Here is a 15534-nt window from a genome sequence, read left to right as displayed (position 1 = left end):
TTTATTAGTGATTTTTTTTTTTACTTTGAACTTAAATTATCTGTTAAATTCTAGTTATAAAACATGACATTCTTTGTGTATTGCCGTCTATAGAATGAGACGTCATGTCTCAGACTGACTGCACAGAACGGGTAAAAAAAAAAAAAAAAAAAAAAAGCCTTCTTTTAAAATAGAGATCAATTTATGTGTGATTTTAGTGGAATGGAACTAATTTCTTCTCCTGTGGCACTGCTACAGCCTTTCCCATCAGCAGATCCTGTTGTGAATGCGAGGCTGGTTAGCATAGGCCGCGATGGCAGTAGAGAAACAGAGGGTCTTCACACTTAAATTCAGTGAGTTCAGATTTAGACATTTAAAATGACTTCAATTATTGGCTTATTGTAGTTTCTTTAGGGAATTAAAGAAAACTATTCTTGGCGATCATCAAGATATCAGCTGCCTTTGTCAGGCAAAAGTGTGTATTTAGCAAAGTTTATTTACCTTAAAATTGTTTACAACACAAGTATAAAAGCACTAAAATCATACTGAGCTAAAAAACAAAAATGTGGATAAATATCCACACTTTAACTTGCTTATGTCATTTTATTATATTTTCCTTAGAATTATTTATTTCACAACTTTAAAAAGGTCTTAAAAAGAGAGCGTCAATAAAACAAATAGAAACTACAATAATAGAGACAAGCTGGTAACACTTCACTGCATACATCTCCACAGAGCTAGCATTAGCTGCAAATGTCAGACCAAAATAAATAGAATAAAAACTAAAACACTATAACCCAGGGGTGCCCAAAGTCGGTCCTTGAGGGCCGGCATCCTGCACGTTTTAGTTCTCTCCCTGGTGGTACCAACAACTTTTTCAGCAGGTCAGTGCTCTTCTTAGGCCTTCTAACGAGCCGTCATTGGATCCAGGTGCATTAAACCAGAGAGAACTAAAACATGCAGGATGCCGGCCCTCGAGGACCCACTTTAGGGACCCCTGCACTAATCTGCATCACACCCTAAAAGTTTCTCCAACTACAGGAAACCAACCTCTGTCGCTCCAGCTTCCCGCAGCAGCTTGATGATGGGGGAGATGGTGTTGCCCCTGACGATGGAGTCATCAATAAGCACCACTCGTTTCCCTGCGAAGTTGTCGGTCAGCACCCCAAACTTCTTGGCCACTCCCAACTGCCTCAGGCGGGTATTTGGCTGAATAAACGTTCTTCCCACGTAGCGGTTCTTGCACAGAACCTCCGTGTACGGGAGGCCAGACTGGGAGAAGGACGACAGGGAAATATTATTGTGAGTGTTGACGTTTTTCCATCTTTGAGCAGATGAGTAGAGGACTGACCTGCTGAGCGTAGCCCAGAGCAGCAGGGGTGGCGGACTCCGGCACCGTGCTGACCAGGTCTACGTCTGTCGGAGCTTCGATGGCTAACTGGCGGCCGCAGCGCTGCCTCACGGTATACACCATCTGCCCTGCGGTGCGGTAATGTCCGGTCACTATACAGCGGCTGCGTTTCCATTACAAATATGCGCAAAATGTTTTTGATATTCCGCTAATGTCGGCAAAACTCAATTTTGCAATTGCGACATTTCCATTGAAAACGCAATTAAAATCACGTAAATAAGTTTGTTCACGCAATAGGTCATTAAAAAAAAAACATACCGCATCATCATCTTCCTACCACTTCCTGTCTTCTTCCAATTTGTGCAATTATACGCGGCTTAATGATTAATACAGAAATATTCATACCTTCAAAAATGGAGTCTGGTCTGGCAAAATAAACGTATTCAAAGATGCAGAAGGCGGGCAGGTCTCCTTCAGGGCGAGGAATGACGCTTAGAGATTTCACTCCAAACCTGGATATCTGAACTATTTCTCCTGGTAAGACCTCCCTGTAATACCTGAGATGGACGTGGCAATGTTAAAAACTAATACAGACTAGAGTTATGGACATGTGGAGAAACATTAAAAGCAACAAAGATTACTTTGCTCCGATGGACTGGAAGCTGCAGGACTCTGATGACACAACCCATCCCTCAGTGTCCTCTTCTCCTGCACCTAACCAGGGAGCAAAGAGTCACGTTAATCATCCACTAGCAGCGATCTGACCTCTGACAAAATCATATCCCAGGGAGCTGAGCCTCTTGTGAGGCTCCCTGTTTGTAAGAAAATGAGTTCAGAGGGGAAAATCGTGGACACCAGGAATGAAATGCGGATCCAATGTCTTTATTAGAGATCTTCATCTGGTTTCCCATCAGCCTGGACTAAACTTTCACTTCTCCTAGTTTCACAACACAATTAGAGTAATATTCTAAACAAGTGAAAATCAAACAGCAAATACCTGGACTGTGGAGCCTAGAGATGGGAACAAGCCTTCCTATGGATAGGGGCCGGTTCCCGTACGGGTCACGCACCGCGTAGATGACATCTTTGAACATGATCAGCAGCGAATAAGAGGTGGGTGTTTCTGTCATGAGGTTTTTAATTCTGCAGTAGAAGGAAACTAAAAATCAGGTAAAGAAATAATGCGAGGAGGTGCATTTTCGCAGCGTCCAGAGTTGGTAGTCACCTGGCAACCCAGTCAGGGGTGTCCAGCTCCTCCATGGGCGGAGTCAGCGCCAGCAGCTGGGTGATGAGCTCGCTGTCTGAACCGGTGGAGAGACCGACTCCATGGCGCATTACCTGCACCACAAGTTAAGGCTTGGAGCATTAGACCCAAAACGTGCTCAAAGCTGCTGTTCTGATAGGCGTTAAAGGGGCAGTATTATATATTTTTCAGGTACATAGAATCGTAATCAAGTATGTTACCTTCAGTTGTTATAAAAATGCTACATATATAAAACATGATTTAAAAGAAATTTTACTTTGTAATTTAATGCCGTGAAATTGGGCCTCTGTCTCCTTAAGAAACTCCTGCTCTTTATGAAACTCCGCCTCCAAGATGTCATCACAACATGGCTCCTCTATTAACCCTTTAACAACGTTTTTGCCAGTGTTTCACTCAGAAGTGGCTCGAATAATGAGCTCAGTAGATGTGCAGTTTCACCCGGTGTCTGCTAATTGCTGCTGACTAGTCTGAAGGAGCCGAGTGGGGGAGCCGTGGGGCAGAGCTGCTCTGACACAGAAAGTCAAAAATACAAGGCAGTGCTAGGTTCACCCAGGTGATTTGCACAGCTGAATGGTTGCCATGCCACTTCTCAAACATGCATGAAGAAATCAAAACAACACTTTAGGTACTTTAGGTTTTGATAACGTATAATATAACATGACATAAAGCTCAAAAACGTTCATTTTACATAATACTGCCCACCGATTATTAATGAAACATAATCAGCGTTTGTTAAAACGCTGATTATGTCAACTGGAGTTGACCAGCTCTCCATTGTGTGCCACGGCGATCCTGCTGTTTTCTATTCTATAAAGACTCGGCTTTATAGAATAGAATAAACTTTATTGATCCCCAAGAGGAATTTGCTTGTTGTCAAACTAAAAACTTCATTTCAGACTGGGATCTCTGTGAATGCAGTGGCTACAAACAACTATCGAGCTGGAATAAAATTAGTAAATAAATGAAAAAATGAGAGAGAAAAATGTATTTATGCCTGAAGCATAAATACTAATCACAAATAACATATAATGCTTGTCCTCACCTTTTTCCTTAAGGCACGGGAGTTGACCAGCTCTCCATTGTGCGCCACGGCGATCCTGCCGTGCAGCGTGTCGACCACGAAGGGCTGGCAGTTCTGCAGCTCCGAGAACCCGGTCGTTGAGTAGCGCGTGTGGCAGATCCCAAGGTTCCCGTAGCGCAGTTGGAGCAGAGCCTCTGGTGCAAAAGCGGTGCTCACTAATCCCATGCCCTGAGAAATGCCGAGAGGGATCATTGTTTGAAATCAGATGATTCGAGTGAGAAAGGGCCTCGAAACAAACCAGGAGAGGCCGGAGCGGCCATTAAGGTGATTCAGGGTGAAGTGTTGAGGTGTGAGGTGTGTGATCTGAGGGCACGTTTGATGCGTGTGTGAATTAAACAACTCGTTCACCTTGTGGCTCGTGTATGTAGGCGGACTGGCTCCATTGCTTGTGACAATCCCAGCACTTTCCTGACCTCTGAGGAAACAAAAACAAAATCGTCAATTTTGCTAAGATGGAGTCCTGATAAAAGATTCCATGGTCCAACAAACTTAGCTCTGATAATGCGCCTTGAGGCAGTTCAAACCGGTTTGATTTAGGCAATGAAGAAGAAAAGAGGAACCAGAGCTGGAGGAGGGGACACACGCACACACAAAGAAACAGAACAAAGGAGCTTCTCATTTGTGGAGCTGCCATTCATGGAGAGTCGTCTTGCTGCAGTTTCAGTCCATTTTACCAAGCTGCTTCTCAGATTACACTTGATCCCGCCCCCTCTGCACACAGCTTAAGCCAGTGGTGAGGCTGCTTTTCAGCACGTAGGCGTTGCTCTCAGGCTTAACCGCCTGGTTGCCTAGGGAACCGGGCAGCAGAGACAAAAAAAAAAAAAAAAAAAAGATAGAAAGGGGGGGCCAAGGAAACGAAAACGTTTCCAGGTCAGCTCGAAACATGGAGAGAGGAACAGAGAGACAAAGAGGGGCAGACGGGGAGGTGGTGGTGGAGGAGCACGGCTCGCCGGAGAGGCCATGGGGGGAAGCAGAGGTGCTGGCTCTCGTGTCAGTGTGGGATGAGGTTGGAGCTAAGCCCGGCGCAGAGAGCAGAGGCACGTTCGAGTTGATTTCAGAGCGGCTGAGGCGGCTCAGCGTTGCGCGCGGCTGGAGGGAGTGTCAGGCTAAAAGCAGGAGTCTGGGACTTCAGAGCAGGAGGGGTGACGCGGCGGCGGGCACGTCAGCCGGCTTTGCCCCGGGACTGGATGGAAGGCCGGTGGAGGCCATCTACATTTCCTCAGTCTCAGTGCCAATGAATGAAGGTAAATCTAGGGTTACCACAAACCGTAGCACTGCTTAAAACGTTCAGCTTTGCTTAAAGAGCAAGCATGTTATACAAGTTTTGTTTTTTGTTTTTTTGCCTGCTTGCTCCAAAAGCTGAATTATTTCCCCAATTAAAAAAAAAAGTTTTAACAAATGTAAAAGTAGAGATGCACTGATTTAGAAAATTCTAGATCGGGTATCAGTGACAATGTGCTCGATATATAAGGGCTGATCTATTCAGTCTAATTCTATGCTTTTTGCTCATGGTTTTTTAGAATTCCTAGTTGCACTTTAAAGAAACTTTGTTGCAGTTTATTTTTACATGTTTGACCAAGGTAGTCAACCTATTGTTTTTATTTATTTTACATTAGGCTGCTGTACTCCTAATTGAACTGACTGAACAAATTCAAAGTTGTGCAGTTTTTACTTGTTTGACCAAGCTTGGGAGGCTATAACTGTATTTAAATGTGCTGTACTGGTGCAGAGTTATCAAATATATTTGTAACTCAGTACATACGTATATGTTTATGTTTACAAAAAAGAAACGTTTTAAGTCAGTTCAGCACAAAATTTCTGTAGTGGTAGGCATAGACCAAAACCAAACCTCAGATAGAGGCAATGAAAAAAGTGGATCGGTTCATCCCTAGATAGAAATGTCTGTGTGTCTGTAGGAATAAAGGCTAGAATGCATCCCAGTCTTCCTCTCACGCCAAACGTGACCGAAGAAGGCGGCCGCCACTGGACGGACGACGAGGTGCGGGCGCTGCTGTGCGTCTGGGCCGACCGCAGCGTCCGCGAGCGCCTGAAGAGCACGCTGCGCAACAAGTGCATCTTCCAAGAGATGGCCCGCCAGATGCAGAGGAAGTTCGGGGTGGTGCGCAACTGGAAGCAGTGTCGGACCAAATACAAGAACTTGAAGTACGACTACAAGACGGCGAAAAGCGCCCACGCTGCCGCGGGCAGCGGAGCCGGGGGCCCTGGAAGGTATATGAAGTTTTTTGAAGAGGTGGAAGCCATCTTGCTCAACCAGGGACTGGAGAATGGGACAGAGGAGATGCAAAAGAGACTATACAACGTAGACGCGGCGGTGGGCCAGCTACAGACGGTGCCGTGCAACACAAGATCCATCACGACGTCAGACAACGAGATCATCATTGAGATTGAAGATGGTGGGCTATTCTGATGGATTACACACCATACATTTGAATTCAGGAAAATTAATTTTTCTATATTATATTTTCAGACGACAACAGTGATGATTATGATATTGATGGAGACATAGAAGCACAATGGAGAGGCACAGGTATGATATAATGTTTCAATCTAATTCACTGTGTAACATATGGAAAATGTTTATTTCTGACCTTCATTCATCTTCACATTACCTAAAGGTTTTATCCATTCATTTACCCAACAGCCATCCATCTTTGTTCAAAATCCAACATCTACTTGTGTGCTAAATCCAACCGTTTGCTCATTTGTATATTCATCCATCCATTTTTCTCCATAATGTATTCATCTATGCCTATCAATTGTCTGTTTGTCCATTGAACATTTATCAATCAATGTTCATCCATTTCCATCGTCTGTTAATTAATCCATGCAATGGATCCATCCAGTGTCAATTTATCCATCCAACAACATTCCATCATCCATCTAAGACTGAAACAGTAAATTAGATTAATTGTGATGACTCGATTCTTGAAGTAATTGTCATCTAATTTAGTAAATTGATGATCATTAACTAGAGTATTCAGAAGAATGGAACTAAGAATGGAGTCAAAGCTGATGTTAAGCCAAAACTGTAAAATATATACAATTTGTATTTAAGATGAAATGCTTTCGTTTCTAAATATGTTTTAAAGAGGAAGGAGGTAAATCATAATTAACATATATAACTTCAGATTGAGTAAAAAAATAATAAAATCTCCTTTTAAGAACCTTTTGGTTTAATCAACAGATCTGTTGTCTTGATGTTACAGTATTTTTTTTGGTTCAGATGCATCCTTTCCTACAAATGACCAAACGTTCACTAAAGGAAATCTGTGATTGCATTTAGGCGATAAAATGTATATTCTATTGTTTTTAAAAAAAGGAATTTGGGTGCTTATTTTCATTTTTTAAAATATTGTATAAAATAAGCTTAAGTGGTAATTAAAAAAACATTAATCAATTACTAAAATCATTGTTAGCTGCAGTGCTACATCCAGCCTCATTCATTATCCAGTTCCATATTCACAGCATCCCTTTGTATCTGCCATAAATTTTTGATTTATACAATGAAGTTGGGTAAAACCGACCAAGAGTCCTCAAAAATTATGAAATTTTAACATAGCGAAATGTGCAAGAACTCTGGATCAAAGAGATTTTTACTACCTCTATTCTTCTGCACCACAGAGGCCCATTTGACTCAAGCAGACTCCCCAAGCTCAGACCAGTTCCACGTGGTCACGGTGTCGGACACTGGCCGGAACTGGAGCGACCAGGAGGTGCAAGCTCTCATCCAGGTGTGGTCCGACGAGCGCGTGTGCAAGCAGCTGGAGAGCTCGACCAGAAAGAGGGACATCTTCGTCCAGATCTCCAACCGGCTCATGCAGCAAGGCATTGAGCGCGACTGGAAGCAGTGCCACACCAAGTACAAAAACCTCAAGTACCTCTACCGGTCCCTTCAGAGGAGCAAGACGGACGAAGCCGAGCGGAAGCGTCTCATGAGGTTTTATGATGAAGTGGACGCCATCATGACGCACGCCCCAAACGGCTCGCTACCTGGCAGGTGGGCTGCTGACACCTTGCATTCGGGCCCACTTCCAGTCTTGCAGATCTGTGAGGAAAACCATCGGGTTGACGTTTGCTTAGCAAAGTCAAGCAGAGGAGCAGCAGTGGAGGAGAAAACTTGTCATAGTGATTCTGGCCTACTCACAGACACTGATGATCTGAGGCTGCGAGAAATCAGGGAGCATCAGTCGGATCAACATCACAACCCAAAGAGTGAGCTGGTCATAATTTGTCTAAATACTATTAACAGACCTTTAGTTCTTTAGCTAAACAAGAAAAAGGGACTTAAACCAACCATAAACACGAGGCAGCGCTTTACCCTCAATATCTTTATCTGTTTTAGAATAAAATGTCAGTACTGCATTGCTTTAATAAAGTAATGCGTTCTACACACTGACCCTTAAAATAGGATCGTAGGGTTTGGACTTTTGTCTACAAAGTAAAAGTCCAAACAATTTCTGAAGAAATGTAAACGGGGCCTGTCAAAGTGAACCGAATCTGAGATTGTAAAGAAGAATTAGGTTCAGTGGGTTTAATCACTCAAGCCTTAAAAAGTTTAAAACAACAAACAGTTTGTCTTTGTTAAATGTCATGAAAATGTACAGAATTAGCTAAAATGCTAAGGTTAACTAAAGTATTCCCTAAACTAGCATGTTAACCACCGGTGATGTTATCCATGTACAATGCAAACAGCAGTACGCATGCTAAAGTAAGCTACAATGCTAAGGTTAGCTGAAATGTAGTCAATAGCATTTGGGGTATCAATAGCATGCTGACTGACACTGATTTCCTCCATTCACTACATATAGTTTAGCTTTTATATCAAAATGAGCTAAAATGTTAATGTTATTAGGACTTTTCCTAGCATATTAACCTACAGTAACATATTCAATTGAGTAACAATAGTGTAAAAGCTAAAATGTGCAAAAATGCTAATATTAACTTAAACACTTCTATCATCACCATTTACTAATATTAACAACTTACTACCTTCATTATCGTAAGGTTAGCTAAAATGCTCACTTTGAGTATAAAGCTAATGTTAGCATGAGGTAGTAGTCCAAACATATCCCCAATATTCAAAACTTAAAATTACTTAAACTTTCACAGTATCAATATCCCGAAAAGCATGAAAAAAACTAGGTTAAAAAAAAGATTAAGCTGTTGAGTTTACTTCCTCACTGTTTTTTTTGCTGCATGGTGTTTGCAGGCCCCTCTGAGAGTCTGGTGGGAAAAGACGTCAACTTTCCAGCAAACAGAGGAACGAAGAGAAAAGCTGTGGATCAAGGTTTTTAAAAATCCCTCCTTTCTCTCATCACTGAGCATGTCCCATGATGTCTCGAAATGAGCGAGGGCTCTGTCCCGTGATTTGCTAGAGGCTGATAACGAGATGAGGATATAATTGTAGCAACAAAGAAAACAAAAAACTAATAAAAGACACGCACAATGCCAGATTAGGTCAACTGTGACCCAAACTATGTTTGAAGGACAGTAATGACATCACAGCATGCCGATGTTTTTACTTTCAGACTCCACATACCAGAAACCAGCGAAACTACTGAATGCAGGCCGTGCTCAGGTGGAGGCACAGTGCAAAGAGGAGCAGGAGCATGTTCCCATAATAAAGATCAAATCCGTGTGCTCCATGGCCCACTCTAATCCACCCCCGAAAACACAGGTAATTGTTAGAAACCAGTGTCACCTACAGTAAAAAAACAACAACAAAAAAACTTCTCAAGCGTTACAGGCTGATAATTTAATGGCAGCAAGTCAAACTTACTATGAAGCAGAGTTTTTTTATCCAATACATAGCACACCTTGGCTTTCTGTTTCTGTCACATAAAAGGGTTATATGTCACTTAGGTATAATAAATAAATAAAAAAGTCATTACAATTTCTTTAACATTTTATTTGTTAATCATGAGCTAATTTTTATTTTCTCTTCTTTTTGAAATTAAACCAAACCAAGTGGCCAAGGTGTACTTAGAAACTTGTTAGAAATGAACTAATGACATTTTTTTTAAAAAATTGAATTTCATCAATTAATTTATCAAACATAGACAAACCCTGCCAATCCTGCAGTTTTCTTTCTTTGTGTGAATTACATCACACATGTTGACCTTGTTACATGAAATTAGGAAACTCTTTTGTAGAATAAATTTCAAATTGATAAATGTGAAGATTACCGTAAAAAAAAAAAAACATGAGAAAAATGGAAAAGATGTGCTCAACACTGATCAGTTGCCTTATGTGATGTCACCAGAGGCAAGTGCGCCTGGAAGTTTGTTTTTGGGAGGGTAGACTCCACATTGCTTAAATAGCGATTCACGGCAAAATAAAATTTTATATGTTGTACTGTATGCGAAACCTAAATATAAAGTGGCTTTAATGGCTTTTATAGAAAGAAGTCCGAGTAGTAACTTTAAATGTTTTACAGCACAAATTTCGCATAGTTTCTACTTAGAAATATTGAGCGGACTCAAAACGTCACACAGAAACTCCAACGCGAGTAATAGTAAATTTTAAATGTATAAAATGTTTACAGGTTTGAGTTAACTTAAGCTCATGACAAAAGAGTTCAGGCAACCGTGCCTGCATTATTATTATTATAATTATTATTTTCTCCTGAATTTGACACCGGAGAGAAGCCAGTCTAGAGAGAGCCATTAGCCAAAAAAATTATAAGTTATCCGTCGTTACTCAAGGCAAACCTTCCCGACGCTTACCTGTGCTGTAACGCCACCAGTCCCAGAGTGAGAACCTGAGCCACCTCTAGCTGGGTGGGCCACTCTCCGGCGGCCACGCAGCCGAAAACCCCGCACTCCTCCCCGATACCGGACTCCTCAAACTCCATGCTGGCCGCGGCGCTGCGAGTCCAACGGTTACCCCGGTAGCCCGAACGGACGGTCTCGTGCCCAATTGCCCCCGAACGAAGCAGCGTGCGCGTGCACGTACACCGTTGAGCGAACACGTGCTTTGTGTGACACAACGTGGCGAACAAAAACAGGTCAGATGACGCCGTTTTTAACTCGCCATCACGAGCCCAAACACTAATTCAATCAAGAGTAAGGGGGAGAAAAAAAAAGGTTAAGACGGTTTTCAACGAAGAAACAAGCCGTCCTAACTCTTAATGAATGAATAAAGCGGAATTTGATCACAAACACAAGTGTTTGTACTATCCCGCTTGGTCACTAGACCTGCTGTCTCGTGTTGATCTGGTTTTCGACAGATCGATTCTCTTATCGAACTTAAAAATGGTGGCACTCCAAAGTTTTTCTCCTTAAAATTATGTGTTGGAGCTTCCTGAACCCATGTGATTGCACAACGCTGCTGTGATTGGCTGAGGGAGTCTGTGGAAGGCTGTGATTGGCTGTCAGTGAACGTAAGCCTAGGCTCGGTTTCGTCCCCTCTCCTGCTGCATGCCTCCACGCCTCCCTGCTGCTGCCCCTGACAACTTTCTTTGGTTTGTACTCTAGGACAGTTTGGGACCGAGCAACGCGATGGCTTCCAGCACAGGTACTGCACGAAAAATCAACTCATGCTTTAGTAATTAAACGCAACCTACTTTAGTTCTCTTCTCGCTGTTGTGCGTGATTTCAGAGTTGAACATCGGCCAGAAGCTGAGTGAGGGGAAGACGAAGCAGATTTTCGAGCTGGTGGACCAGCCGGGACTGGTTCTGGTGCAGTCCAAAGACCAGATCACCGCTGGGAATGCAGCGAGGAAGGATCAGATGGAGGGCAAGGCTGCCATCGCCAATAAGACGACTTGCTGCGTGTTCAAACTTCTCCAGGAATCCGGTGAGGACTTGGTGACGTTTGTGAACCCAAAGGTGTTGGTGCTGCAGGTTGCAGCGTGAGCTGGTGCAGATGTGTCACATTTGCCCTCAAGCAAGTTTCACACAAATTCCTCAAGATATTTTAGGGTTATGCCCATTATTCCTCCCACCTGCTCTCTGACAATATTATGGAAAATTAACTCATTTAGGACCCGTCGCGATAACAAATTTAGCTTGACGAGAAATTGTCACATAATTTATTGCAATACACAATAATATTGTTGTTTAGAGACCATTTTCAGGTAACATAATGGTGATGGCATAAGAATGCAAAGGCAGATAATCAAAACTCAATAAAATTATAATGAACATTTAGCAATAGAACTGGAAGACATTTTATATACCTAAAATAAATAAATAAAATGAATTATCAAGTTTCTGTAGACAAAACTGTCTTATTCAAAAACAGGGCTGGTTGAGACCAATGCACTGGACTAAAGAAACGATAAGTCATGCAAATGGAAAATTATTGAATTTGTTTCAATTTTTCAAGCGATTTGTTGCTTATTGCGATAACCTTAGTCTTATTAGCAGCTGAGTACTAATGGTTGACATGAATGCTGGTGTGATCCTGATTGGAAAGGCCAGAGATCAGTAAGGTGACCACTAAGGACACCTTACACCTGAGGTAATGTCAGGTGTTTGCTATCTGTAAAGACAAGGTACACCTATGAACGAATTTACCTCCAAATCACTCGTTTTCTCTGCCTTTATGCAGAAGTAACTGGCTGATTTTCTGCCATGTGCCTCTTCAGTCTGGTGTGTGTAAATCAAGCGGCAGCCAAGTCCGTCTTGTGACTTTCTTCTCATAATTCACCAGAACTTGGCCGGTCACGTTCTAATTAAGCAGAATTACATTGAGGGATGGGGCCTGTCTTCACACTGCTGACGGCTTTTTGAAGTTCTCTCTGTTTAAACAATCAGCCATTCAGTTCTTGAAATGATGATTGAGCCATTTTATTTTATCATCTTTTGTTAACTACTCTGGAAAGGCTGGGAGTTTATTGGTGTGTTTTATAAGGGATGAGGGGCAAATTAGATCTGCCCTAACCAAGCCACTCATCCCTTTGTTTTTGCCCATCCTTCCATCCATTTAAATAACAGATTTGGGATGGCCATTTGGAGCGGACCATTTGTACAGCCGTTCATTTGACATGCCCTTCCATCACTTTACACATTTGTTCGCTCGTATAGCTACTGATGTATCCAAGTTTTGTGCGTTTAAGGCAATACAAACATGAATATTCTCTTCTGTTTAGTACTGTCACACTTGTGCTAAGTTTGAAAAATATGCTCAAGAATGGACGGCTGTTTCCGAGTTTGAAAAAGGGTTGAATTTGGACATTAAAAAATGTCTGGCACTCCTTCAAAAACCTGGAATGCATTTCTAAAGTCCAAGGCTAGAATTAAGCTCGAGTCTTAACACCTTGTCTTGTTTTGCAGGCATTAAGACTGCCTTTGTGCAGCAACATTCAGAGACGGCGTTCACCGCTGCCCACTGTGAGATGATTCCCATTGAGTGGGTGTGTCGCAGAGTGGCGACTGGGTCCTTTTTGAAGAGAAACCCGGGAGTCAAAGAGGGTTACCGCTTCACCCCACTGAAGATGGAGATGTTCTTCAAAGTAAGCGCGAAGGCTCACGATGATTGAAATCGGCCGTCCGTAAATGGGTGGGAGCTGAATGACTGTCGTTCTCTTTAGGACGACGCCAACAACGATCCTCAGTGGTCCGAGGAGCAGGTGCTGGCGGCCAAGTTCAGCCTGGCTGGGCTCACCATTGGTCAGTGTGAGGTGGACATCATGAACCGCAGCACAGTGGCCATCTTTGAGATTCTAGAGAAGGCTTGGACTACTCAGAACTGCACGCTGGTGGACATGAAGGCAGGTAGTCGCCCCTGCTGGTTATTTACTCTGCCCAACAACAGAACTTATTTTATTTTCCCATTAAAATCTTTGTAGATTGAGTTCGGTGTGAATGTTAAAACACGGGAGATTGTTCTCGCTGACGTCATCGACAACGACTCGTGGAGGCTCTGGCCGGCTGGGGATCGGAGCCAGCAGAAAGACAAGCAGGTCAGAAATTATAATCATCTTTATTGTATGATGATGCACTTTCAGGGAACTGTAAAGGCTAAAATGTTTTGGGTTTCCCCCCCTAGGTGTATCGAGACCTGAAAGAAGTTACACCAGAAGCGATGCAGATGGTGAAGAGGAACTTTGAGTGGGTTTCTGAAAGGGTCCAGGTAGGATTTACTTGATATCAGTATCTGAGGAATGCTTTGGTTTAGTGCAGCAGATAGTTGAATATTTCGGCAAAAATGTTCACATGCTAGCCACTGAAAAAATTTAAGATGGTGGCAATTTTCCAAGACGGTCCCTGAGCAGATGAATAATTTTGGTGACAAATCGTACATAATTGGACCCACAAATCATATTTACTGATAATGTTCTGATTTTTTTCAAGATGGCCACCATTGTCATCATGAAAAACGATTTTTACACTAAAATTTCCAACTAGGTGTTTAGTGTCAAATCATAGCCTACATATTTTGAGCAATACAAATGAACTCTTTTTTTTTTTTTTTTTCCCGGTGGACAGTTTTCAAAATGGTTATAGTGGAGCATGTATATTTTCACTAAAACTGACAATGGTTATTGTCAGTGGTGGGCACAGCTAGCCACTGACATCCAAGTCATAAAAATAGGAAACAGTTTATGGCAATAATTGGTTTATGAGTCAAATGGTGGCCATTTCAAAAACTGTCTGTCATTCTGAAATTCAAGGGGTTATTGGGGAAATATGAAAAAACATACCACCAGAAGGATGAGTGAGCATACAGATTGCTGTTCTTGTATCCACCCTTGGACAATATTTACAGTATTCTGCAGCACTAGTTGGTGTTCTCCTTCAACATTATCTCCTGCAGTGTGCTCATTGTGGGTATTGATCACTGTGTTATCGGTAGCTCCTCCTGGAGCCCCAAGCCAGCGGCCGGGTGGTTGTTCTGATGGGCTCCACCTCTGACATGGCTCACTGTGAAAAAATCAAGAAGGCCTGCACCTCCTACGGACTCCCCTGCATCTTGAGGGTCACCTCTGCTCACAAAGGCCCAGATGAAACACTCCGTATTAAAGCAGAATATGAAGGTATGCATTTCTTAAGATGAGAGGGCTAACTGAGTGGTGTTTTTGCCCCATCCCTCATCTCTTATGTGTGTGTGTTTTTTTGTTTTTTTTTTCACCCCTAGGTGATGGAGTTCCTACCATATTCGTGGCTGTAGCTGGCAGGAGTAATGGCCTGGGGCCGGTGATGTCTGGAAACACCGCTTATCCCGTCATCAACTGCCCCCCTCTCACTCCAGACTGGGGAGCGCAAGACGTTTGGTCATCCCTCCGTTTGCCGAGTGGTGAGCAGAGTGCTTGGCGTCCTGTTTGCTGTTCCATTAATGCAGGGTTTCTCAATTCCGGTCCTCAGGCCCCCCTGCCCTACATGTTTTAGGTGTTTCCCTTCTGCTACACACCTGGATTGAATCTATGGGTGATCAACAGGTTTCTGCAGCACTTGATGGTCATGCAATCATTTGAATCAGCTGTTCTGGAATAGAGGCACATCTAAAACATGCAGAGCAGGACTGAGGACTGGAATTGAGAAGCACTGCATTAATGGGAGGCGGGTTGATCCGTCGCAGCCGCTAAGCTTTCTTGTCTTCCGTGTCCTCCACAGGCCTGGGCTGCTCCACGATCCTCGCTCCTGATGCCGCGGCTCAGTTTGCGGCGCAGATCATCGGCTTGAGCAACCACCTGGTGTGGTGCAAGATCAGGGCCTCCATGCTCAACACATGGGTGTCTCTGAAGCTTGCTGACCAAAAACTACAAGCTTGTAGCCTCTAAGTAGCTTAGACCGACTTGTGCCCTAAACCCATATCATGCCTTTGTCCTTTAACTGTAGATCTTCCTGAATCATTCCATTAAAACAAGAATGAATAAAATGCCCATTTATTTTG

The 15534-nt window shown here is 42.9% G+C and overlaps 2 protein-coding genes across 4 annotated transcripts in view; one reads left to right on the top strand and one right to left on the bottom strand.

Annotated features, from left to right (window-relative positions):
- The window catches only part of ppat (phosphoribosyl pyrophosphate amidotransferase), an 11934-nt gene extending 1349 nt beyond the window's left edge, over window positions 1–10585 (bottom strand). Inside the window, exons 1-9 of the mRNA XM_028028217.1 lie at window positions 10422–10585; window positions 4024–4090; window positions 3637–3843; window positions 2556–2668; window positions 2328–2473; window positions 1972–2044; window positions 1736–1887; window positions 1331–1458; window positions 1030–1251 (exon numbers count right to left, since the gene is read on the bottom strand). Of these exons, the coding sequence (XP_027884018.1) occupies window positions 1030–1251; window positions 1331–1458; window positions 1736–1887; window positions 1972–2044; window positions 2328–2473; window positions 2556–2668; window positions 3637–3843; window positions 4024–4090; window positions 10422–10549 (1236 nt within the window). The 5' untranslated portion in view covers window positions 10550–10585. The remainder of the gene's footprint in view (window positions 1–1029; window positions 1252–1330; window positions 1459–1735; window positions 1888–1971; window positions 2045–2327; window positions 2474–2555; window positions 2669–3636; window positions 3844–4023; window positions 4091–10421) is intronic.
- paics (phosphoribosylaminoimidazole carboxylase, phosphoribosylaminoimidazole succinocarboxamide synthetase) overlaps window positions 1–15534 on the top strand; it is a 23311-nt gene extending 7777 nt beyond the window's left edge. The window contains exons 1-12 of one of the 3 annotated variants that reach the window (XM_028028214.1): window positions 7575–7908; window positions 8906–8983; window positions 9225–9373; window positions 11172–11211; window positions 11296–11493; window positions 12975–13153; window positions 13232–13411; window positions 13490–13603; window positions 13690–13773; window positions 14497–14677; window positions 14779–14937; window positions 15255–15534. In XM_028028214.1, coding sequence (XP_027884015.1) covers window positions 7629–7908; window positions 8906–8983; window positions 9225–9373; window positions 11172–11211; window positions 11296–11493; window positions 12975–13153; window positions 13232–13411; window positions 13490–13603; window positions 13690–13773; window positions 14497–14677; window positions 14779–14937; window positions 15255–15421 — 1809 coding nt within the window. In that variant the 5' untranslated portion in view covers window positions 7575–7628 and the 3' untranslated portion in view covers window positions 15422–15534. Of the gene's footprint in view, window positions 1–7574; window positions 7909–8905; window positions 8984–9201; window positions 9374–10600; window positions 10703–11171; window positions 11212–11295; window positions 11494–12974; window positions 13154–13231; window positions 13412–13489; window positions 13604–13689; window positions 13774–14496; window positions 14678–14778; window positions 14938–15254 lie in introns of those variants that run through there. The other 2 variants (XM_028028215.1, XM_028028216.1) reach the window with 2 other exon arrangements.

The sequence above is a fragment of the Xiphophorus couchianus genome, chromosome 9 (assembly GCF_001444195.1).
Source record: "Xiphophorus couchianus chromosome 9, X_couchianus-1.0, whole genome shotgun sequence".
Lineage (NCBI taxonomy): Eukaryota > Metazoa > Chordata > Actinopteri > Cyprinodontiformes > Poeciliidae > Xiphophorus > Xiphophorus couchianus.
Note: the sequence above shows the minus strand (reverse complement) of the source record. Positions and strands in the feature narration are given on the sequence as shown.